Below are 19,277 nucleotides of genomic sequence, written 5' to 3' on the forward strand. Positions count from 1 at the left end.
GTTAGCATAATGATATTGGAAAAGTTAGCGTACTTCTAAGATAGCGGCAAGTATAAAAAGCCATGATTTTTTTTTTGTCTGTAGCCTCCACGCTTACCAGCTGCTTGTGGACTTCAGCCAGGACGGACTCTGCGGTGCTGTCCTTGGACACGGACACGGTCACGTACTTGGCTCCGGACCTGAAACACACGCCGACGTTGACTTCCTGTGGAGGAGTGCGTGCGTGTTGGCGGGTGCAAGAAGACCAAGACCTGGGCCGGCCGCCGTACACCTTGATGACCTCGGTGTCGCGGCCTTTGTTCCTGAGCAGCCAGGAGTCGCCGCCGTCCTTCAGGGAGGTTCTGTTGTCCGGACCGCTGTTCCGGTTCAGGACATCGTCGTTATGGAGACGCTGAAGACCGCCTACCTCTTGCAGCTGATAGTCCTGATAGTCATCTGGCAGGTAGAAGGCCCTCAGTGCTGCCCCCTGCAGGACAACACTGTCATTTGACACCATACATGTTTACACTGACACATGACTGACATGTGACTGACACAAGACTGACATGTGACTGACACAAGACTGACATATCCAATGACATGTTTAGTGGAATGTGACTAATACGCTGACTTAAACCTGATTGGCATTTTACATGTTTACCCTGACACATGACTGACATGTGACCGACACAAGACTGACATGTGACTGACATATCCAATGACATGTTTAGTGGAATGTGACTAATACGCTGACTTAAACCTGATTGGCATTTTACATGTTTACCCTGACACATGACTGACATGTGACCGACACAAGACTGACATGTGACTGACATATCCAATTACATGTTTAGTGAAATGTGACTAATACACTGACTTAAACCTGATTGGCATCTTACATGTTTACACTGACACATGACTGACATGTGATTGACACATGACTGACACAAGACTGACTGATCTAATATCCAGTATGAAGTCATCTTGCATGACATGTGACTTATACACTGACTGATTCGTGACTGACATGAGATTGACACATGACTGACATGTGATTGGCACATGACTGACACACGACTGACAGATCTAATGTCCAGTCTGAAGTCATCTTGCGTGACATGTGACTGATACGCTGACTGACATGTGATTGACACATGACTGACATGTGATTGGCACATGACTGACATGTGATTGACACATGACTGACACAAGACTGACAGATCCAATGTCCTGTCTGAAGTCATCTTGCGTGACATGTGACTGATACACTGACTGATTCGTGACTGACATGAGATTGACACATGACTGACATGTGATTGGCACATGACTGACAGATCTAATGTCCAGTCTGAAGTCATCTTGCGTGACATGTGACTGATACACTGACTGATTCATGCCTGACATGTGATTGACACATGACTGACACAAGACTGACAGATCTAATGTCCAGTCTGAAGTCATCTTGTGTGACATGTGACTGATACACTGACTGATTCATGCCTGACATGTGATTGACACATGCCTGACATGAGGTTGACCCATGACAGACATGGGATTGGCACATGACTGACACAAGACTGACAGATCTAATGTCCAGTCTGAAGTCATCTTGCGTGACATGTGATTGACACAAGACTGACAGATCTAATGTCCAGTCTGAAGTCATCTTGCGTGACATGTGATTGACACAAGACTGACATATCTAATGTCCAGTCTGAAGTCATCTTGCGTGACATGTGACTGATACACTGACTGATTCATGCCTGACATGTGATTGACACATGACTGACACAAGACTGACAGATCTAATGTCCAGTCTGAAGTCGTCTTGCGTGACATGTGACTGATACACTGACTGATTCATGCCTGACATGTGATTGACACATGCCTGACATGAAGTTGACCCATGACAAACATGGGATTGGCACATGACTGACACAAGACTGACAGATCTAATGTCCAGTCTGAAGTCATCTTGCGTGACATGTGATTGACACAAGACTGACAGATCTAATGTCCAGTCTGAAGTCATCTTGCGTGACATGTGACTGACTGAATCATGACTGACATGTGATTGACACATGACTGACACAAGACTGACAGATCTAATGTCCAGTCTGAAGTCATCTTGCCTGACATGTGACTGATACACTGACTGATTCATGACTGACATGTGACTGACATATGACTGACACAAGACTGACAGATCTAATGTCCAGTCTGAAGTCATCTTGCGTGACATGTGACTGATACACTGACTGATTCATGACTGACATGTGAGGTGACACATGACTGACACAAGACTGGTCCAGGAGCGGGAGGGTGCAAATGTCCTGGTTTGAGTACAGCGTAACACACGACTGCCATGTGAGGTGACACGTGAGGTTTGCGGTGGTCTTTCTTACCAGAACTTCCTCGTTGGTGTTGGCCTTGACGATGGAGACCGGGCGGAAGTGACCCCGTCTGAGGGCGTCGTCGCCATCAAAAACTTTAAGAAGCTGCTTGCCTGCTCGTTAAATCACACTTTTAATGACTATTTGACTTCCACACAGAAGTCCAACTGACCGTGGTCGGGTGTGGCGGGATGACCGTCTTTAGACGCCACAGCCGACGGGTCGGCGCCATCGCTGTCATCTGCGGGAAGCCATTTTAAAAGTGACATTACACAATACGGTCTTTCATGTCGGCCTGCTTGTGCGTACCAAGGTCATGGACGCCGACCCCGCCGCCGTCCTCTGTGATGCGGTAGCAGTGCATCCTGCTGAAGTTCCTGGAGTGGAGGCGGACGCAGGATGGATGCAGCATCATGCGGCGCAGACGTCCCATGGTGCACTCTGGCGCCACGTTGAGGTAACACGGCGTATGACACTGTCGGGACAAACAAGGACACGTCAATGCGGCCGGCTAACGCTAATTTGCCGCGGGAATTTACTTTTTTTCATCTAATGACATGTTTAGGGACATGTTACATGTGACTGACACATGACTAATACAAGACTGACACAAGACTAACACGTCTAAAGGACATGTTTAGTGACATGTTACATGTGACTGACACATGACTAATACAAGACTGACCCAAGACTAACACGTCTAAAGGACATGTTTAGTGACATGTGACCGACACGTGACTGATACAAGACTGACACGTCCAAAGGACATGTGACCAATACACTGACTGAAACGTGACAGGCAGCTTACATGTGACTGACACATGACTGATACAAGACTGACACAAGACTAACACGTCTAAAGGACATGTTTAGTGACATGACCGACAAGTGACTAAAACAAGACTTACACAAGATTAACACGTCTAAAGGACATGTTTAGTGACATGTGACCGACACGTGACTGATACAAGACTGACTCAAGACTAACATGTCTAAAGGACATGATTAGTGACATGTGACCGACACGTGACTGATACAAGACTGACACAAAACTAACACGTCCAAAGGACATGTTTAGTGACATGTGACCGACACAAGACTAAAACAAGACTGACACAAGATTAAAACATCTAAAGGACATGTTTAGTGACATGTGACCGACACAAGACTAGCACGTCTAAAGGACATGTTTAGTGACATGTGACCGACACGTGACTGACACAAGACTAGCACGTCTAAAGGACATGTTTAGTGACATGTGACCGACACGTGACTGATACAAGACTGACACAAGACTAACACGTCTAAAGGACATATTTAGTGACATGTGACTGACACGTGACTGATACAAGACTGACACAAGACTATCACGTCTAAAGGACATGTTTTGTGACATGTGACCAATACACTGACTGAAACGTGACTGGCAGCTTACATGTGACTGACACATGACTAAAACAAGACTGAAACAAGATTAAAACGTCTAAAGGACATGTTCAGTGACATGTGAGCAATACACTGACTGAAACGTGACTGGCAGCTTACATGTGACTGACACATGACTAATACAAGACTGATACAAGACTAACACGTCTAAAGGACATGTTTAGTGACATGTGACCGACACGTGACTGATACAAGACTGACACAAGATTAACATGTGTAAAGGACATGTTTAGTGACGTGTGACCGACATGTGACTGATACAAGACTGACACAAGACTAACACGTCTAAAGGACATGTTTAGTGACATGTGACCAATACACTGACTGAAACGTGACTGGCAGCTTACATGTGACTGACACATGACTAATACAAGACTGACACAAGACTAACACGTCTAAAGGACGTTTAGTGACATGTGACTGACACAAGACTAATACAAGACTGACACAAGACTTAGTGTCAAAGAACATGTTTAGTGACATAAGGCTGATACACTGACTGAAACGTGACTGACATTTCACATGTTGAATGACAGGTGAGTGACAATACTAATGCAAGACTGACACAAGACTAACATGTCTAAGGACATGTTTAGTGACATAAGTGTCATGATCCATTACCTGGGTCAAGGGTGTGATTTATGTTTAGCAGCTTGTTTCCTATGTTTTAGTCTGTTTCCTGGCTGCACCTGTGAGTGACATCTTAGATGTTTACTGATACATAACTGACACGTGATTGACATGTGACCGACACAAGACTGACATGTCCAATGACATGTTCAGTGTGATGTGACTAATACACTAAAATGTGGCTGGCATCATACATGTACACTGACATGTGACTGACACATGACTTATATTTGTTTAATGACATGTATAGTGACATGTAGCTAATACACTGAAAGGTGACTGGCATCTTACATGTTTACTGACACATGACTAATACAAGACTGACACAAGACCGACATGTCTAACAACTTATTTAGTGACATGTAGCGAATACACTGAAAGGTGACTGGCATCTTACATGTTTACTGGCATGTGACTGACACATAACTAATACAAGACTGACACAAGACCGACAGGTCTAACAACTTATTTAGTGACATGTAGCGAATACACTGAAAGGTGACTGGCATCTCACGTGTTTACTGACATGTCTAATGGCATGTTTAGTGTGATGTGACTAATACACTAAAACGTGACTGGCATCTTACATGTAGAATGACATGTGACTGACACATGACTTAAATGTTTAATGACAGCTAGTACACTGAAAGGTGACTGGCATCTTACATGTTCACTGGCATGTGACTGACACAAGACTGACATGTCTAATGACATGTGACTGAAAATTCCCACATGATCACTGACATGTGACTGACACAAGATTGACATGCCTAATGACATGCTTAGTGACATGTGACTGAAACATCTTACATGTTCACTGACACGTGACTGACACAAGACTGACATGTCTAATGACATCCTTAGTGACATGTGACTGAAACATCTTACATGTTCACTGACATGTGACTGACACAAGACTGACATGTCTAATGACATGCTTAGTGACATGTGACTGAAACATCTAACATGTTCACTGACATGTGACTGACACAAGACTGACATGTCTAATGACATGCTTAGTGACATGTGACTGACACAAGACTTACATGTCTAATGACATGCTTAGTGACGTGACTGAAACATCTTACACGTTCACTGACATGTGACTGACAAGACTGACATGTCTAATGACATGCTTAGTGACATGTGACTGAAACATCTTACATGTTCACTGACATGTGACTGACACAAGACTAACATGTCTAATGACATGCTTAGTGACATGTGACTGAAACATCTTTCATGTTCACTGACATGTGACTGACACAAGACTGACATGTCTAATAGATAGATAGATAGATAGATAGATAGATAGATAGATAGATAGATAGATAGATAGATAGATAGATAGATAGATAGATAGATAGATAGATAGATAGATAGATAGATAGATAGATAGATAGATCTTTATTGATTCCTTCAGGAGAGTTCCCTAAGGAAAATTAAAGTGACATGTGACTGAAAGATCTTACATGTTCACTGACATGTGACTGACACAAGACTGACATGTCTAATGACATGCTTAGTGACTGAAACATCTTACATGTTCACTGACATGTAACTGACACAAGACTGACATGTCTAATGACATGCTTAGTGACTGAAACATCTTACATGTTCACTGACATGTAACTGACACAAAACTGACATGTCTAATGACATGCTTAGTGACTGAAACATCTTACATGTTCACTGACATGTAACTGACACAAGACTGACATGTCTAATGACAGGCTTAGTGACTGAAACATCTTACATGTTCACTGACATGTAACGGACACAAGACTGACATGTCTAATGACATGCTTAGTGACTGAAACATCTTACATGTTCACTGACATGTGACTGCAAAAGACTGACGTATCTAATGACATGCTTAGTGACATGTGACTGAAACATCTTACACGTTCACTAACATGTGACTGACACAAGACTAACATGTCTAATGACATGCTTAGTGACATGTGACTGAAACATCTTTCATGTTCACTGACACGTGACTGACACACGACTGACATGTCTAATGACATCCTTAGTGACATGTGACTGAAACATCTAACATGCTCACTGACATGTGACTGACACAAAACTGACATGTCTAATGACATGCTTAGTGACATGTGACTGAAACATCTTACATGTTCACTGACATGTGACTGACACAAGACTGACATGTCTAATGACATGTAGTGACATGTGACTGAAACATTTTACACGTTAACTGACATGTGACTGACACAAGACTGATATGTCTAATGACATGCTTAGTGACATGTGACTGAAACATCTTTCATGTTCACTGACATGTGACTGACATGTCTAATGGATAGATAGATAGATAGATAGATAGATAGATAGATAGATAGATAGATAGATAGATAGATAGATAGATAGATAGATAGATAGATAGATAGATAGATAGATAGATGGATAGTACTTTATTGATTCCTTCAGGAGAGTTCCCTCAGGAAAACTAAAGTGACATGTGACTGAAAGATCTTACATGTTCACTGACATGTGACTGACATGTCTAATGATATGCTTAGTGACTGAAACATCTTACATGTTCACTGACATGTAACTGACACAAGACTGACATGTCTAATGACATGCTTAGTGACTGAAACATCTTACATGTTCACTGACATGTGACTGACACAAGACTGACATGCTTAGTGACTGAAACATCTTACATGTTCACTGACATGTGACTGACCCAAGACTGACATGTCTAATGACATGCTTAGTGACATGTGACTGAAACGTCTTACATGTTCACTGACATGTGACTGACACAAGACTGACATGTCTAATGACATGCTTAGTGACTGAAACATCTTACATGTTCACTGACATGTGACCGACACAAGACTGACATGTCTAATGACATGCTTAGTGACATGTGACTGAAAAATCTTACATGTTCACTGACATGTGACTGACACAAGACTGACATGTCTAATGACATGCTTAGTGACTGAAACATCTTACATGTTCACTGACATGTGACTGACACAAGACTTACATGTCTAATGACATGCTTAGTGACTGAAACATCTTACATGTTCACTGACATGTAACTGACTCAAGACTGACATGTCTAATGACAGGCTTAGTGACTGAAACATCTTACATGTTCACTGACATGTAAGGGACACAAGACTGACATGTCTAATGACATGCTTAGTGACTGAAACATCTTACATGTTCACTGACATGTGACTGACACAAGACTGACGTGTCTAATGACATGCTTAGTGACATGTGACTGAAACATTTCACACGTTCACTGACATGTGACTGACACAAGACTGATATGTCTAATGACATGCTTAGTGACATGTGACTGAAACATCTTTCATGTTCACTGACATGTGACTGACACAAGACTGACATGTCTAATAGATAGATAGATAGATAGATAGATAGATAGATAGATAGATAGATAGATAGATAGATAGATAGATAGATAGATAGATAGATAGTACTTTATTGATTCCTTCAGGAGAGTTCCCTCAGGAAAATTAAAGTGACATGTGACTGAAAGATCTTACATGTTCACTGACATGTGACTGACATGTCTAATGATATGCTTAGTGACTAAAACATCTTACATGTTCACTGACATGTAACTGACACAAGACTGACATGTCTAATGACATGCTTAGTGACTGAAACATCTTACACGTTCACTGACATGTGACTGACACAAGACTGACATGCTTAGTGACGGAAACATCTTACATGTTCACTGACATGTGACTGACCCAAGACTGACATGTCTAATGACATGCTTAGTGACATGTGACTGAAACGTCTTACATGTTCACTGACATGTGACTGACACAAGACTGACATGTCTAATGACATGCTTAGTGACATGTGACTGAAACATCTTTCATCAATCAATCAATCAATCAATGTTTATTTATATAGCCCTAAATCACAAGTGTCTCAAAGGGCTGTACAAGCCACAACGACATCCTCGGTACAGAGCCCACATACGGGCAAGGAAAAACTCACCCCAGTGGGACGTCGGTGAATGACTATGAGAAACCTTGGAGAGGACCGCATATGTGGGTAACCCCCCCCCTCTAGGGGAGACCGAAAGCAACGGATGTCGAGTGGGTCTGACATAACATTGTGAAAGTCCAGTCCACAGTGGATCCAACACATCAGCGGGAGTCCAGTCCACAGCGGGGCCAACAGGAAACCATCCCGAGCGGAGACGGGTCAGCAGCGCAGAGATGTCCCCAACCGATGCACAGGCTAGTGGTCCACCCGGGGTCCCGGCTCTGGACAGCCAGCACTTCATCCATGGCCACCGGACCTATGCAACTCCCCCTCGCAAGGGACAGGGGAGAAGAGGAGAGAAGAAAAGAAACGGCAGATCAACTGGTCTAAAAAAGGGGGGGTCTATTTAAAGGCTAGATTATACAAATGAGTTTTAAGATGGGACTGAAATGCTTCTACTGAGGTAGCATCTCTAACTGTTACCGGGAGGGCATTCCAGAGTACTGGAGACCGAATAGAAAACGCTCTATAGCCCGCAGACTTTTTTTTGGCTCTGGGAATCACTAATAAGCCGGAGTTCTTTGAACGCAGATTTCTTGTCGGGACATATGGTACAATACAATCGGCGAGATAGGCTGGAGCTAAACCGTGTAATATTTTATACGTAAGTAGTAAAACCTTAAAGTCGCATCTTAAGTGCACAGGAAGCCAGTGCAAGTGAGCCAGTATAGGCGTAATATGATCAAACTTTCTTGTTTTTGTCAAAAGCCTTGCAGCCGCATTTTGTACCAACTGTAATCTTTTAATGCTAGACATAGGGAGGCCCGAAAATAATACGTTACAGTAATCGAGACGAGACGTAACGAACGCATGAATAATGATCTCAGCGTCGCTAGTGGACAAGATGGAACGAATTTTAGCGATATTACGGAGATGAAAGAAGGCCGTTTTAGTAACACTCTTAATGTGTGACTCAAACGAGAGAGTTGGGTCGAAGATAATACCCAGATTCTTTACCGAGTCTCCTTGTTTAATTGTTTGGTTGTCAAATGTTAAGGTGGTATTATTAAATAGATGTTGGTGTCTAGCAGGACCGATAATCAGCATTTCCGTTTTCTTAGGGTTGAGTTGCAAAAAGTTAGCGGACATCCATTGTTTAATTTCATTAAGACACGCCTCCAGCTGACTACAGTCCGGCGTGTTGGTCAGCTTTAGGGGCATGTAGAGTTGAGTGTCATCAGCATAACAGTGAAAGCTAACACCGTACTTGCGTATGATGTCACCCAGCGGCAGCATGTAAATACTAAAGAGTGCAGGGCCAAGAACCGAACCCTGGGGAACTCCGCACGTTACCTTGACATAGTCCGAGGTCACATTGTTATGGGAGACGCACTGCATCCTGTCAGTAAGATAAGAGTTAAACCAAGACAAGGCTAAGTCTGACATACCAATACGTGTTTTGTCATGTTCACTGACATGTGACTGGCACAAGACTGACATGTCTAATGACATGCTTAGTGACTGAAACATCTTACATGTTCACTGACATGTGACCGACACAAGACTGACATGTCTAATGACATGCTTAGTGACATGTGACTGAAAAATCTTACATGTTCACTGACATGTGACTGACACAAGACTGACATGTCTAATGACATGCTTAGTGACTGAAACATCTTACATGTTCACTGACATGTGACTGACACAAGACTGACATGTCTAATGACATGCTTAGTGACTGAAACATCTTACACGTTCACTGACATGTGACTGACACAAGACTGACATGTCTAATGACATGCTTAGTGACTGAAACATCTTACACGTTCACTGACATGTGACTGACACAAGACTGGCATGTCTAATGACATGCTTAGTGACTGAAAAATCTTACACGTTCACTGACATGTGACTGACACAAGACTGACATGTCTAATGACATGCTTAGTGACACGGCACAGAGGCTATTTTGAGCAGGAATGGACTTTTTACTGCGTAATATTCCTCGATGCCTTCTTACCGTGATGTTGCACCACTCGCACCTCATTCCCGCCAGGACGTCGGAGGAGCTGCAGGAGCGTCGGCACACCTCGCACCTCGCGCTGGACGCCAGGTTGCCCTCCCTCCAGTGGTGGTGAAACGTGCCCTGCAGACACAATGCACCAGGAGGAGTTGATTTGGTTTTTCCGGACAGGAAGTCCAAGTTGCGGACAGGACGCCAACCTGCTCCCGGCTCCCGTCCGTGTGACAAAGGCGGCAGTCGGCGCAGGCGAAGGCGGCGCAGTCGGCGTGCACGTGGAGCTCGCACACTGAAAGTGTTAGCAAGAGTTGTTAGCAACGGCGATTGCGACGTCGTTAGCGCCCCGTAGCGGCGTGCGGACCTTCGCAACGCAGCGCCGCGTTTCCCTCCGTCTGCTTCCTGCACACGCAGCACATGCGTCTCTTGCCGGCGTCCGGGCCGAAGCAGTGCGCCACGGGGACCTGCGGGGGGGCAGCGTGAACAAACGGGCGCGTGGTCAACGTGACGGCGCCTCACTCACCCGCACTGCAGAGGGCGCCATGCTGGAGCACGGCGAGCGTAGCGTCTTCAGACATTTCTCGTGACACATGAAGTTGCACACTGAGGGAGACGACAACACACATACTGTGTCACCATGGCAACGCTGGTTAGAAGACGTCACTCGCGGTTAAGGGAGAGGGACGAGGATTTCAAAATAAAATTCTCACAATTACATTGGCTGTTATTATACATCACACACACACATCTTCTGCTGCCATGACAACCAGAGGAACTGCGAGAGAAAGGCTTCCGACCCTCGAGCAACACACGCACACACACACACACACACTCACACACACTCACACACACACACACTGGACAACTGGCGTGTTACTGGGCAGAAGATGTGTGTGTGGTATGTCTTTGTGAGGACCAGTTGGACTGTGCTGTCAAGTGTAGTGAGGATACACACACTGCAGTTACACAATTAAAACGTTGTGGAATAAAACACACTATGTGGACATTAAGACACACGATGAAGACAATAAAACAAACATAAGTGAGGACACATTGTGAGGATTTTCAGACGTAAATAAGGACATGCAAACACAATTAAGACACGTTTTATGGACCTGTGGACACAATAAAGACGTGAGACGCGATGACAACATTTATACACAATACAACCGTTAGACACAATGACAAACAACGTTTATACACAATACAACCGTTAGACACAATGACAAACAACGTTTATACACAATACAACCGTTAGACACAATGACAAACAACGTTTATACACAATAGAGACGTGAGACACGATGACAAACAACGATTATATACAATAAAGACGTGAGACACGATGACAAACAACATTCATACACAATAGAGACTTGAGACACGATGACAAACAACATTTATTCACAATAGAGACTTGAGACACGATGACAAACAACGTTTATACACAATAACGACGTGAGACGCAATGACAACATTTATGCACAATTCAAACGTGAGACGCAATGACAAACAACATTTATACACAATAAAGACACGAGACATAATCAAAAACAACATTTATACACAAAGACACACAATGACAAACAACATTTATACACGATGAGACACGATGACAAACAACATTTATACACAAAGACACACAATGACAAACAACATTTATACACAATGAGACAGGATGACAAACAACTTTTATACACAATGAGACACAATGACAAACAACATTTATACACGATGAGACACAATGACAAACAACATTTATACACAAAGACACACAATGACAAACAATATTTATACACAATGAGACAGGATGACAAACAACTTTTATACACAATGAGACACAACATTTATACACGATGACAAACAACATTTATACACATAAGACACGATGACAAACAACATTTATACACAATGAGACACGATGACAAACAACATTTATACACAATGAGACACGATGACAAACAACATTTATACACAATGAGACACGATGACAAACAACATTTATACACAATGAGACACGATGACAAACAACATTTATACACAATGACAAACAACATTTATGCACAATGAGACACGATGACAAACAACATTTAAACACAATGAGACACGATGACTGACAACATTTAAACACAATGAGACACGATGACAAACAACATTTAAACACAATGAGACACGATGACAAACAACATTTATACACATTGAGACACGATGATAAACAACATTTATACACAATGACAAACAACATTTATGCACAATGAGACACGATGACGAACAACATTTATACACAATGAGACACGATGACAAACAACATTTATACACATTGAGACACGATGATAAACAACATTGAGACACGATGACAAACAACATTTATACACGATGACAAACAACATTTATACACAATGAGACACGATGACAAACAACATTTATACACAATGACAAACAACATTTATGCACAATGAGACACGATGACAAACAACATGTATACCCAATGAGACACGATGACAAACAACATTTATACACAATGACAAACAACATTTATGCACAATGAGACACGATGACAGACAACATTTAAACACAATGAGACACGATGACAAACAACATTTAAACACAATGAGACACGATGACAAACAACATTTATACACATTGAGACATGATGATAAACAACATTTAAACACAATGACAAACAACATTTATACACAATGAAACACGATGACAAACAACATTTATACACAATGACAAACAACATTTATGCACAATGAGACACGATGACAGACAACATTTAAACACAATGAGACACGATGACAAACAACATTTATACACATTGAGACACGATGATAAACAACATTTATACACAATGACAAACAACATTTATGCACAATGAGACACGATGACAAACAACATTTATAAACGATGAAAAACAACATTTATACACGATGACAAACAACATTTATACACAATGACAAACAACATTTATGCACAATGAGACACGATGACAAACAACATTTATACACAATGAGACACGATGACAAACAATATTTATACATATTGAGACACGATGATAAACAACATTTATACACGATGACAAACAACATTTATACACGATGACAAACAACATTTATACACAATGACAAACTACATTTATGTACAATGAGACACGATGACAAACAACATTTATACATAATGAGACACGATGACAAACAACATTTTTACACAATGACAAACAACATTTATGCACAATGAGACACGATGACAAACAACATTTAAACACAATGAGACACGATGACAAACAACATTTAAACACAATGAGACACAATGACAACATTTATACACATTGAGACACGATGATAAACAACATTTATACACGATGACCAACAACATTGATACACGATGACAAACAACATTTATGCACAATGAGACACGATGACAAACAACATTTAAACACAATGAGACACGATGACAAACAACATTTAAACACAATGAGACACAATGACAACATTTATACACATTGAGACACGATGATAAACAACATTTATACACGATGACCAACAACATTGATACACGATGACAAACAACATTTAAACACAATGAGACACAATGACAACATTTATACACATTGAGACACGATGATAAACAACATTTATACACGATGACCAACAACATTGATACACGATGACAAACAACATTTATGCACAATGAGACACGATGACAAACAACATTTAAACACAATGAGACACGATGACAAACAACATTTAAACACAATGAGACACAATGACAACATTTATACACATTGAGACACGATGATAAACAACATTTATACACGATGACCAACTACATTGATACACGATGACAAACAACATTTATACACAATGAGACACGATGACAAACAACATTCATACACGATGACAAACAACATTTATACACGATGACAAACAACATTTATACACGATGACAAACAACATTTATACACGATGACAAACAACATTTATACACGATGACAAACAATATTTATACACAATAAACGTCAGTCAGAAGTCAAAAGCGCCTGCTGTCAACAATGTTGTCAAACAGGGTCAAGCTAGAAAACGTGTGTACCTTCACACAGGAAGCCGAGCAGTCCCCACAGGAAGTCGCTGCAGTGGTGACAATATGTTGGTTTGGTCAGCGTCGCCCTCTTGAAGCTGTGACCCAGAGCCGGGTTCTGGTATCGGTTCTTGGCCGTCAGCGGGCTCGCAGTCCGGCTGTCTGTGGCTTCCGGCTCTGCCGGACAGCAGTCGGCCATGTCTGACGCGCATGCACGACGTCTACAATATACAATACGGAGCTGCAAATCCCAAAGCGCTTATTGATCCAGTATCGAACCGTTAGGATCAATACTTGACGTCATCCCGCCTTCTAGAGGGGGGCGTGGTCCAGTCCGGCTCATAAGCAGGCTGCTCACAGGGGGAACCTTGCTCGCTCACGTCGGCGGTGACGAGCGTCGTGATCAATGACTTCCGCCTTTTTTAAAGTCAGGGGGTCACGTGACGCGCGGGCGCGCGTGAGAGCCGTACCAGCCGGCGCGGGGGCGCGCGGCACACAGGACGAAAGTGTCGTCGAGGCGTAATGACGAGCGCGTCTTCTAGAACCTCAAAACACCAACAGAACCTTTAAAAGTTAACAAGTGTTCTGTTTAACTTGCACTACTTCTTCTTCGTCTTCTCTTTCATCCTACTTCCTTGTTTATTGTGAGTGTTCGCCTCATCGTGTTCTCGCTCACTTCCGGTTTCCTTCCTCCGTCTTCTCTGAACACATAATCCGCTTTGTTAACTTCTACGATGTACTTTTATTACTACAATGCTATATTACATGTATTATGACACTTTATAGTGTAGCTTCATTGTATATTTACAGTTTGTTCCTTCAGTAAGGCGACCAAGGCGTCGAGTTGCACTTCCTAAACATGACCACAAGATGTCAGTGTAACCCCGCCTCTTCTCTAAAACTATTTCCGGGTGTCAGTTTATTTACAAGTTACGATTACACTCAAGTGATGATTTACCGCACTAATAAGAGTGTTACGATTTTTTATTTATTTATTAGGGACCGCAATGTATTTTTGGGACAGAGGACCCTATTGTAATTGTAAGGTTGTATTCTTTATTATACCGCCGCCTCTTTGAGCTGTAATTTGACCCTCTTAACATGCTTCAAAACTCACCATATTAGACACACACATCAGGACTGGCGAAAATTGCGATCTAATAAAAAAACCTAGCCCAAAAACTCAAAATTGCGCTCTAGCGCCCCCTAGGAAGAAAACACAGACAACACTGCCTGTAACTCCCACTAGGAATGTCGGAGAGACATGAAACAAAAACCTCTATGTAGGTCTCACTTAGACCTAGATTTCATTCACTGACATCGTTCAGCAAAAATCAACAGGAAGTTTGCAATTCCCCCTTCAAAACAATAGTTTTGGAAAAACAGGTCACTTTTGCCTCTTGGAGCTATGATTTGACCCCCTTAACATGTTTCAAAACTCACCAAACTGGACAAACATCAAGACTGGCAAAAATGTATCTAATTAAAAAACCCAACCCCAAAACTCAAAATTGCGCTCTAGCGCCCCCTAGGAAGAAAACACAGACAAAACTGCTCCTAGGAAGATAACACAGACACAACTGCCTGTAACTTCCAGTAGGAATGTCGTAGAGACATGAAACAAAAACCTCTATGTAGGTCTCACTTAGACAATACATGAAATGTATTGACAACCCCCAGCAAAAAACAAAAGGAAGTTTGCAATTCCCCCTTCTTTTTTGTTTCATTTTATTTTTATTGACATCCAGCATCAGACCTTCCTATCCATTACATCATATTCACATACATCTTAAATCTGTTGTCTGCCCTAAATGTACCCCCCCCCCCAAAAAAAAGAAAGTAACAGCAAAAAACAACAACAATGAAATTAAACAATGGATGTCCGCTAACTTTTTGCAACTCAACGCTAAGAAAACGGAAATGCTGATTATCGGTCCTGCTAGACACCAACATCTATTTAATAATACCACCTTAACATTTGACAACCAAACAATTACACAAGGCGACTCGGTAAAGAATCTGGGTATTATCTTCGACCCAACTCTCTCGTTTGAGTCACACATTAAGAGTGTTACTAAAACGGCCTTCTTTCATCTCCGTAATATCGCTAAAATTCGTTCCATCTTGTCCACTAGCGACGCTGAGATCATTATTCATGCGTTCGTTACGTCTCGTCTCGATTACTGTAATGTATTATTTTCGGGTCTCCCTATGTCTAGCATTAAAAGATTACAGTTGGTACAAAATGCGGCTGCAAGGCTTTTGACAAAAACAAGAAAGTTTGATCATATTACGCCTATACTGGCTCACTTGCACTGGCTTCCTGTGCACTTAAGATGCGACTTTAAGGTTTTACTACTTACGTATAAAATACTACACGGTTTAGCTCCAGCCTATCTCGCCGATTGTATTGTACCATATGTCCCGACAAGAAATCTGCGTTCAAAGAACTCCGGCTTATTAGTGATTCCCAGAGCCAAAAAAAAGTCTGCGGGCTGTAGAGCGTTTTCTATTCGGTCTCCAATACTATGGAATGCCCTCCCGGTAACAGTTAGAGATGCTACCTCAGTAGAAGCATTTAAGTCTCATCTTAAAACTCATTTGTATAATCTAGCCTTTAAATAGACCCTCCTTTTTTAGACAAGTTGATCTGCCGTTTCTTTTCTTCTCTCCTCTTCTCCCCTGTCCCTTGCGAGGGGGAGTTGCATAGGTCCGGTGGCCATGGATGAAGTGCTGGCTGTCCAGAGTCGGGACCCCGGGTGGACCACTAGCCTGTGCATCGGTTGGGGACATCTCTGCGCTGCTGACCCGTCTCCGCTCGGGATGGTTTCCTGTTGGCCCCGCTGTGGACTGGACTCCCGCTGATGTGTTGGATCCACTGTGGACTGGACTTTCACAATGTTATGTCAGACCCACTCGACATCCATTGCTTTCGGTCTCCCCTAGAGGGGGGGGGGGGGGGGGGGTGGGGGGGGGGGGGGGGGGGGGGGTTACCCCACATATGCGGTCCTCTCCAAGGTTTCTCATAGTCATTCACCGACCCATTGGGTGAGTTTTTCCTTGCCCGTATGTGGGCTCTGTACCGAGGATGTCGTTGTGGCTTGTACAGCCCTTTGAGACACTTGTGATTTAGGGCTATATAAATAAACATTGATTGATTGATTGATTGATTGAACAACAAAGTAATATCTACAAATACATCAATTAAATAAACAAAAAATAAATGATAATACATTAATAATAATAATCAGAAATTAAAAAAAAAACAAAAAACAGATACACACACACACACACACACACACACACTTTATATATATATATATATATATATATATATATGTATATATATATACATACACACACACACACATACATACTTACTGTACAGTATTCCCCCTTCAAAACAAAAGTTTTGTAAAAACCGGTCACCTTTTTTCAAAAATTACCTCCTCTGAGTGCGTTTGTCGTGTCGGCTTCAAACTAGCACAGGAGAGAGATTGAACCCTTCTGATTAAAAGTTGACGAACGAGTTTTAATTACTGCTCCGGTTTGGATGTTATGTGCCGTCAAAGTCGGTCCCGTCCATCGCTGCTTGCAGCTTTAATTTTATTTATTTATAATTTTTTTTAAAGGAACAAATACACTTACACATTTGAATGAGTAAAGCTCTTTATTGTCATTGCTTTCATACAGACAATTCAATACAACTTAGCGGCATCGTCATTTCCGAACAATAAAAAATAAAAAAACTACTATATGAAAGTATGCAATATAAAAACACGTCACTCGCCTCTGAGACCACCTGATCGGAATTGGCGCGGCAATCATCCAAACGAGAGGGGGCGCTAAAGGCTAAAAAAAAAAAAAAAAAAAAAAATAGATGCGTGACGTCACACGGAACGGCCATGACGTCATACATTAAGTCAAAAACCCCAAACCACCCTTTTTAACATATGACGTAATTCCACCTGTTTTGTCCCCCTTATAGCTCCTCCTCATACGGGTGGGTGATACTGCCCATTTCAGTGTCGACTCGATACCAAGTAACGATACGGATACCGATCCACGTCACTCTATACTCGTTTCTCTCGAATCTATTGATAATGACTATGAGCAGAAGAAAATACCTTCCAAGCGAGCAATTTGAGCTCGGTGTCGATGCTACCGATATTAGGTTCGATCCGCCCGCCCCCCAGCCCCTCCCCTCCACAATCTCTCTCTCTACCTGTCTCTCTCCCCTCCTCCCTCGGTCCTCTTCCCGCTCCTCCTCCCTCTCGGTGCGGACATGCTCCGGGTCGTGAGGAGATGAGGTTCCGAAATGCCTCCTTCTTGACGCTGCTGTTGTTCGGACTGTGCGGGCTGGTCTCGCTGTCCTGGTACACCGCCTTCAGCAGCTCCAGAGGTAAGGGCACTTACCTAACCCCCCTTCCCCGCGTCGTTGCGATGCGGTTTCGGATGTTTCTGTTGATGATGATGATAATGATGATGATGTGAAGCAGCTGCGGGCTGGAAGCTCGGCAGGGAGCGCTCGCTTTACGACGCGGCACGTGCCAGCTGGGTCCTAGCCAGACGGGGCGGGGGGAGGGAGCGCTCGGTTTGCGTCAGGTGAGAAGAGGAGTGGCGCAGGGTGAAGGAAATGAGATGCGGGGTGCGTTTGTTTTGCGACACCCGCCATCCCCTGCCATCCCCCCCCCCAACATTTGATCTCAGAGGTC

General features: G+C 42.6%; 2 protein-coding genes across 2 annotated transcripts in view; one reads left to right on the forward strand and one right to left on the reverse strand.

The window, feature by feature from the left end:
* LOC133645228 (diacylglycerol kinase theta-like) overlaps positions 1–14,967 on the reverse strand; it is a 43,710-nt gene extending 28,743 nt beyond the window's left edge. The window contains exons 1-10 of the mRNA XM_062040112.1: positions 14,575–14,967; positions 11,006–11,085; positions 10,847–10,946; positions 10,689–10,774; positions 10,486–10,611; positions 2,682–2,847; positions 2,545–2,613; positions 2,385–2,485; positions 252–466; positions 98–179 (exon numbers count right to left, since the gene is read on the reverse strand). Coding sequence (XP_061896096.1) covers positions 98–179; positions 252–466; positions 2,385–2,485; positions 2,545–2,613; positions 2,682–2,847; positions 10,486–10,611; positions 10,689–10,774; positions 10,847–10,946; positions 11,006–11,085; positions 14,575–14,761 — 1,212 coding nt within the window. The 5' untranslated portion in view covers positions 14,762–14,967. The remainder of the gene's footprint in view (positions 1–97; positions 180–251; positions 467–2,384; positions 2,486–2,544; positions 2,614–2,681; positions 2,848–10,485; positions 10,612–10,688; positions 10,775–10,846; positions 10,947–11,005; positions 11,086–14,574) is intronic.
* Positions 14,968–18,780: 3,813 nt separating this feature from the next.
* Positions 18,781–19,277, forward strand: part of mgat4b (alpha-1,3-mannosyl-glycoprotein 4-beta-N-acetylglucosaminyltransferase B) — an 81,182-nt gene continuing 80,685 nt past the window's right edge. Inside the window, 1 exon segment of the mRNA XM_062040154.1 lies at positions 18,781–18,964. Within this exon segment, the coding sequence (XP_061896138.1) occupies positions 18,868–18,964 (97 nt within the window). The 5' untranslated portion in view covers positions 18,781–18,867.

The sequence above is a fragment of the Entelurus aequoreus genome, linkage group LG28 (assembly GCF_033978785.1).
Source record: "Entelurus aequoreus isolate RoL-2023_Sb linkage group LG28, RoL_Eaeq_v1.1, whole genome shotgun sequence".
Classification (NCBI taxonomy): domain Eukaryota; kingdom Metazoa; phylum Chordata; class Actinopteri; order Syngnathiformes; family Syngnathidae; genus Entelurus; species Entelurus aequoreus.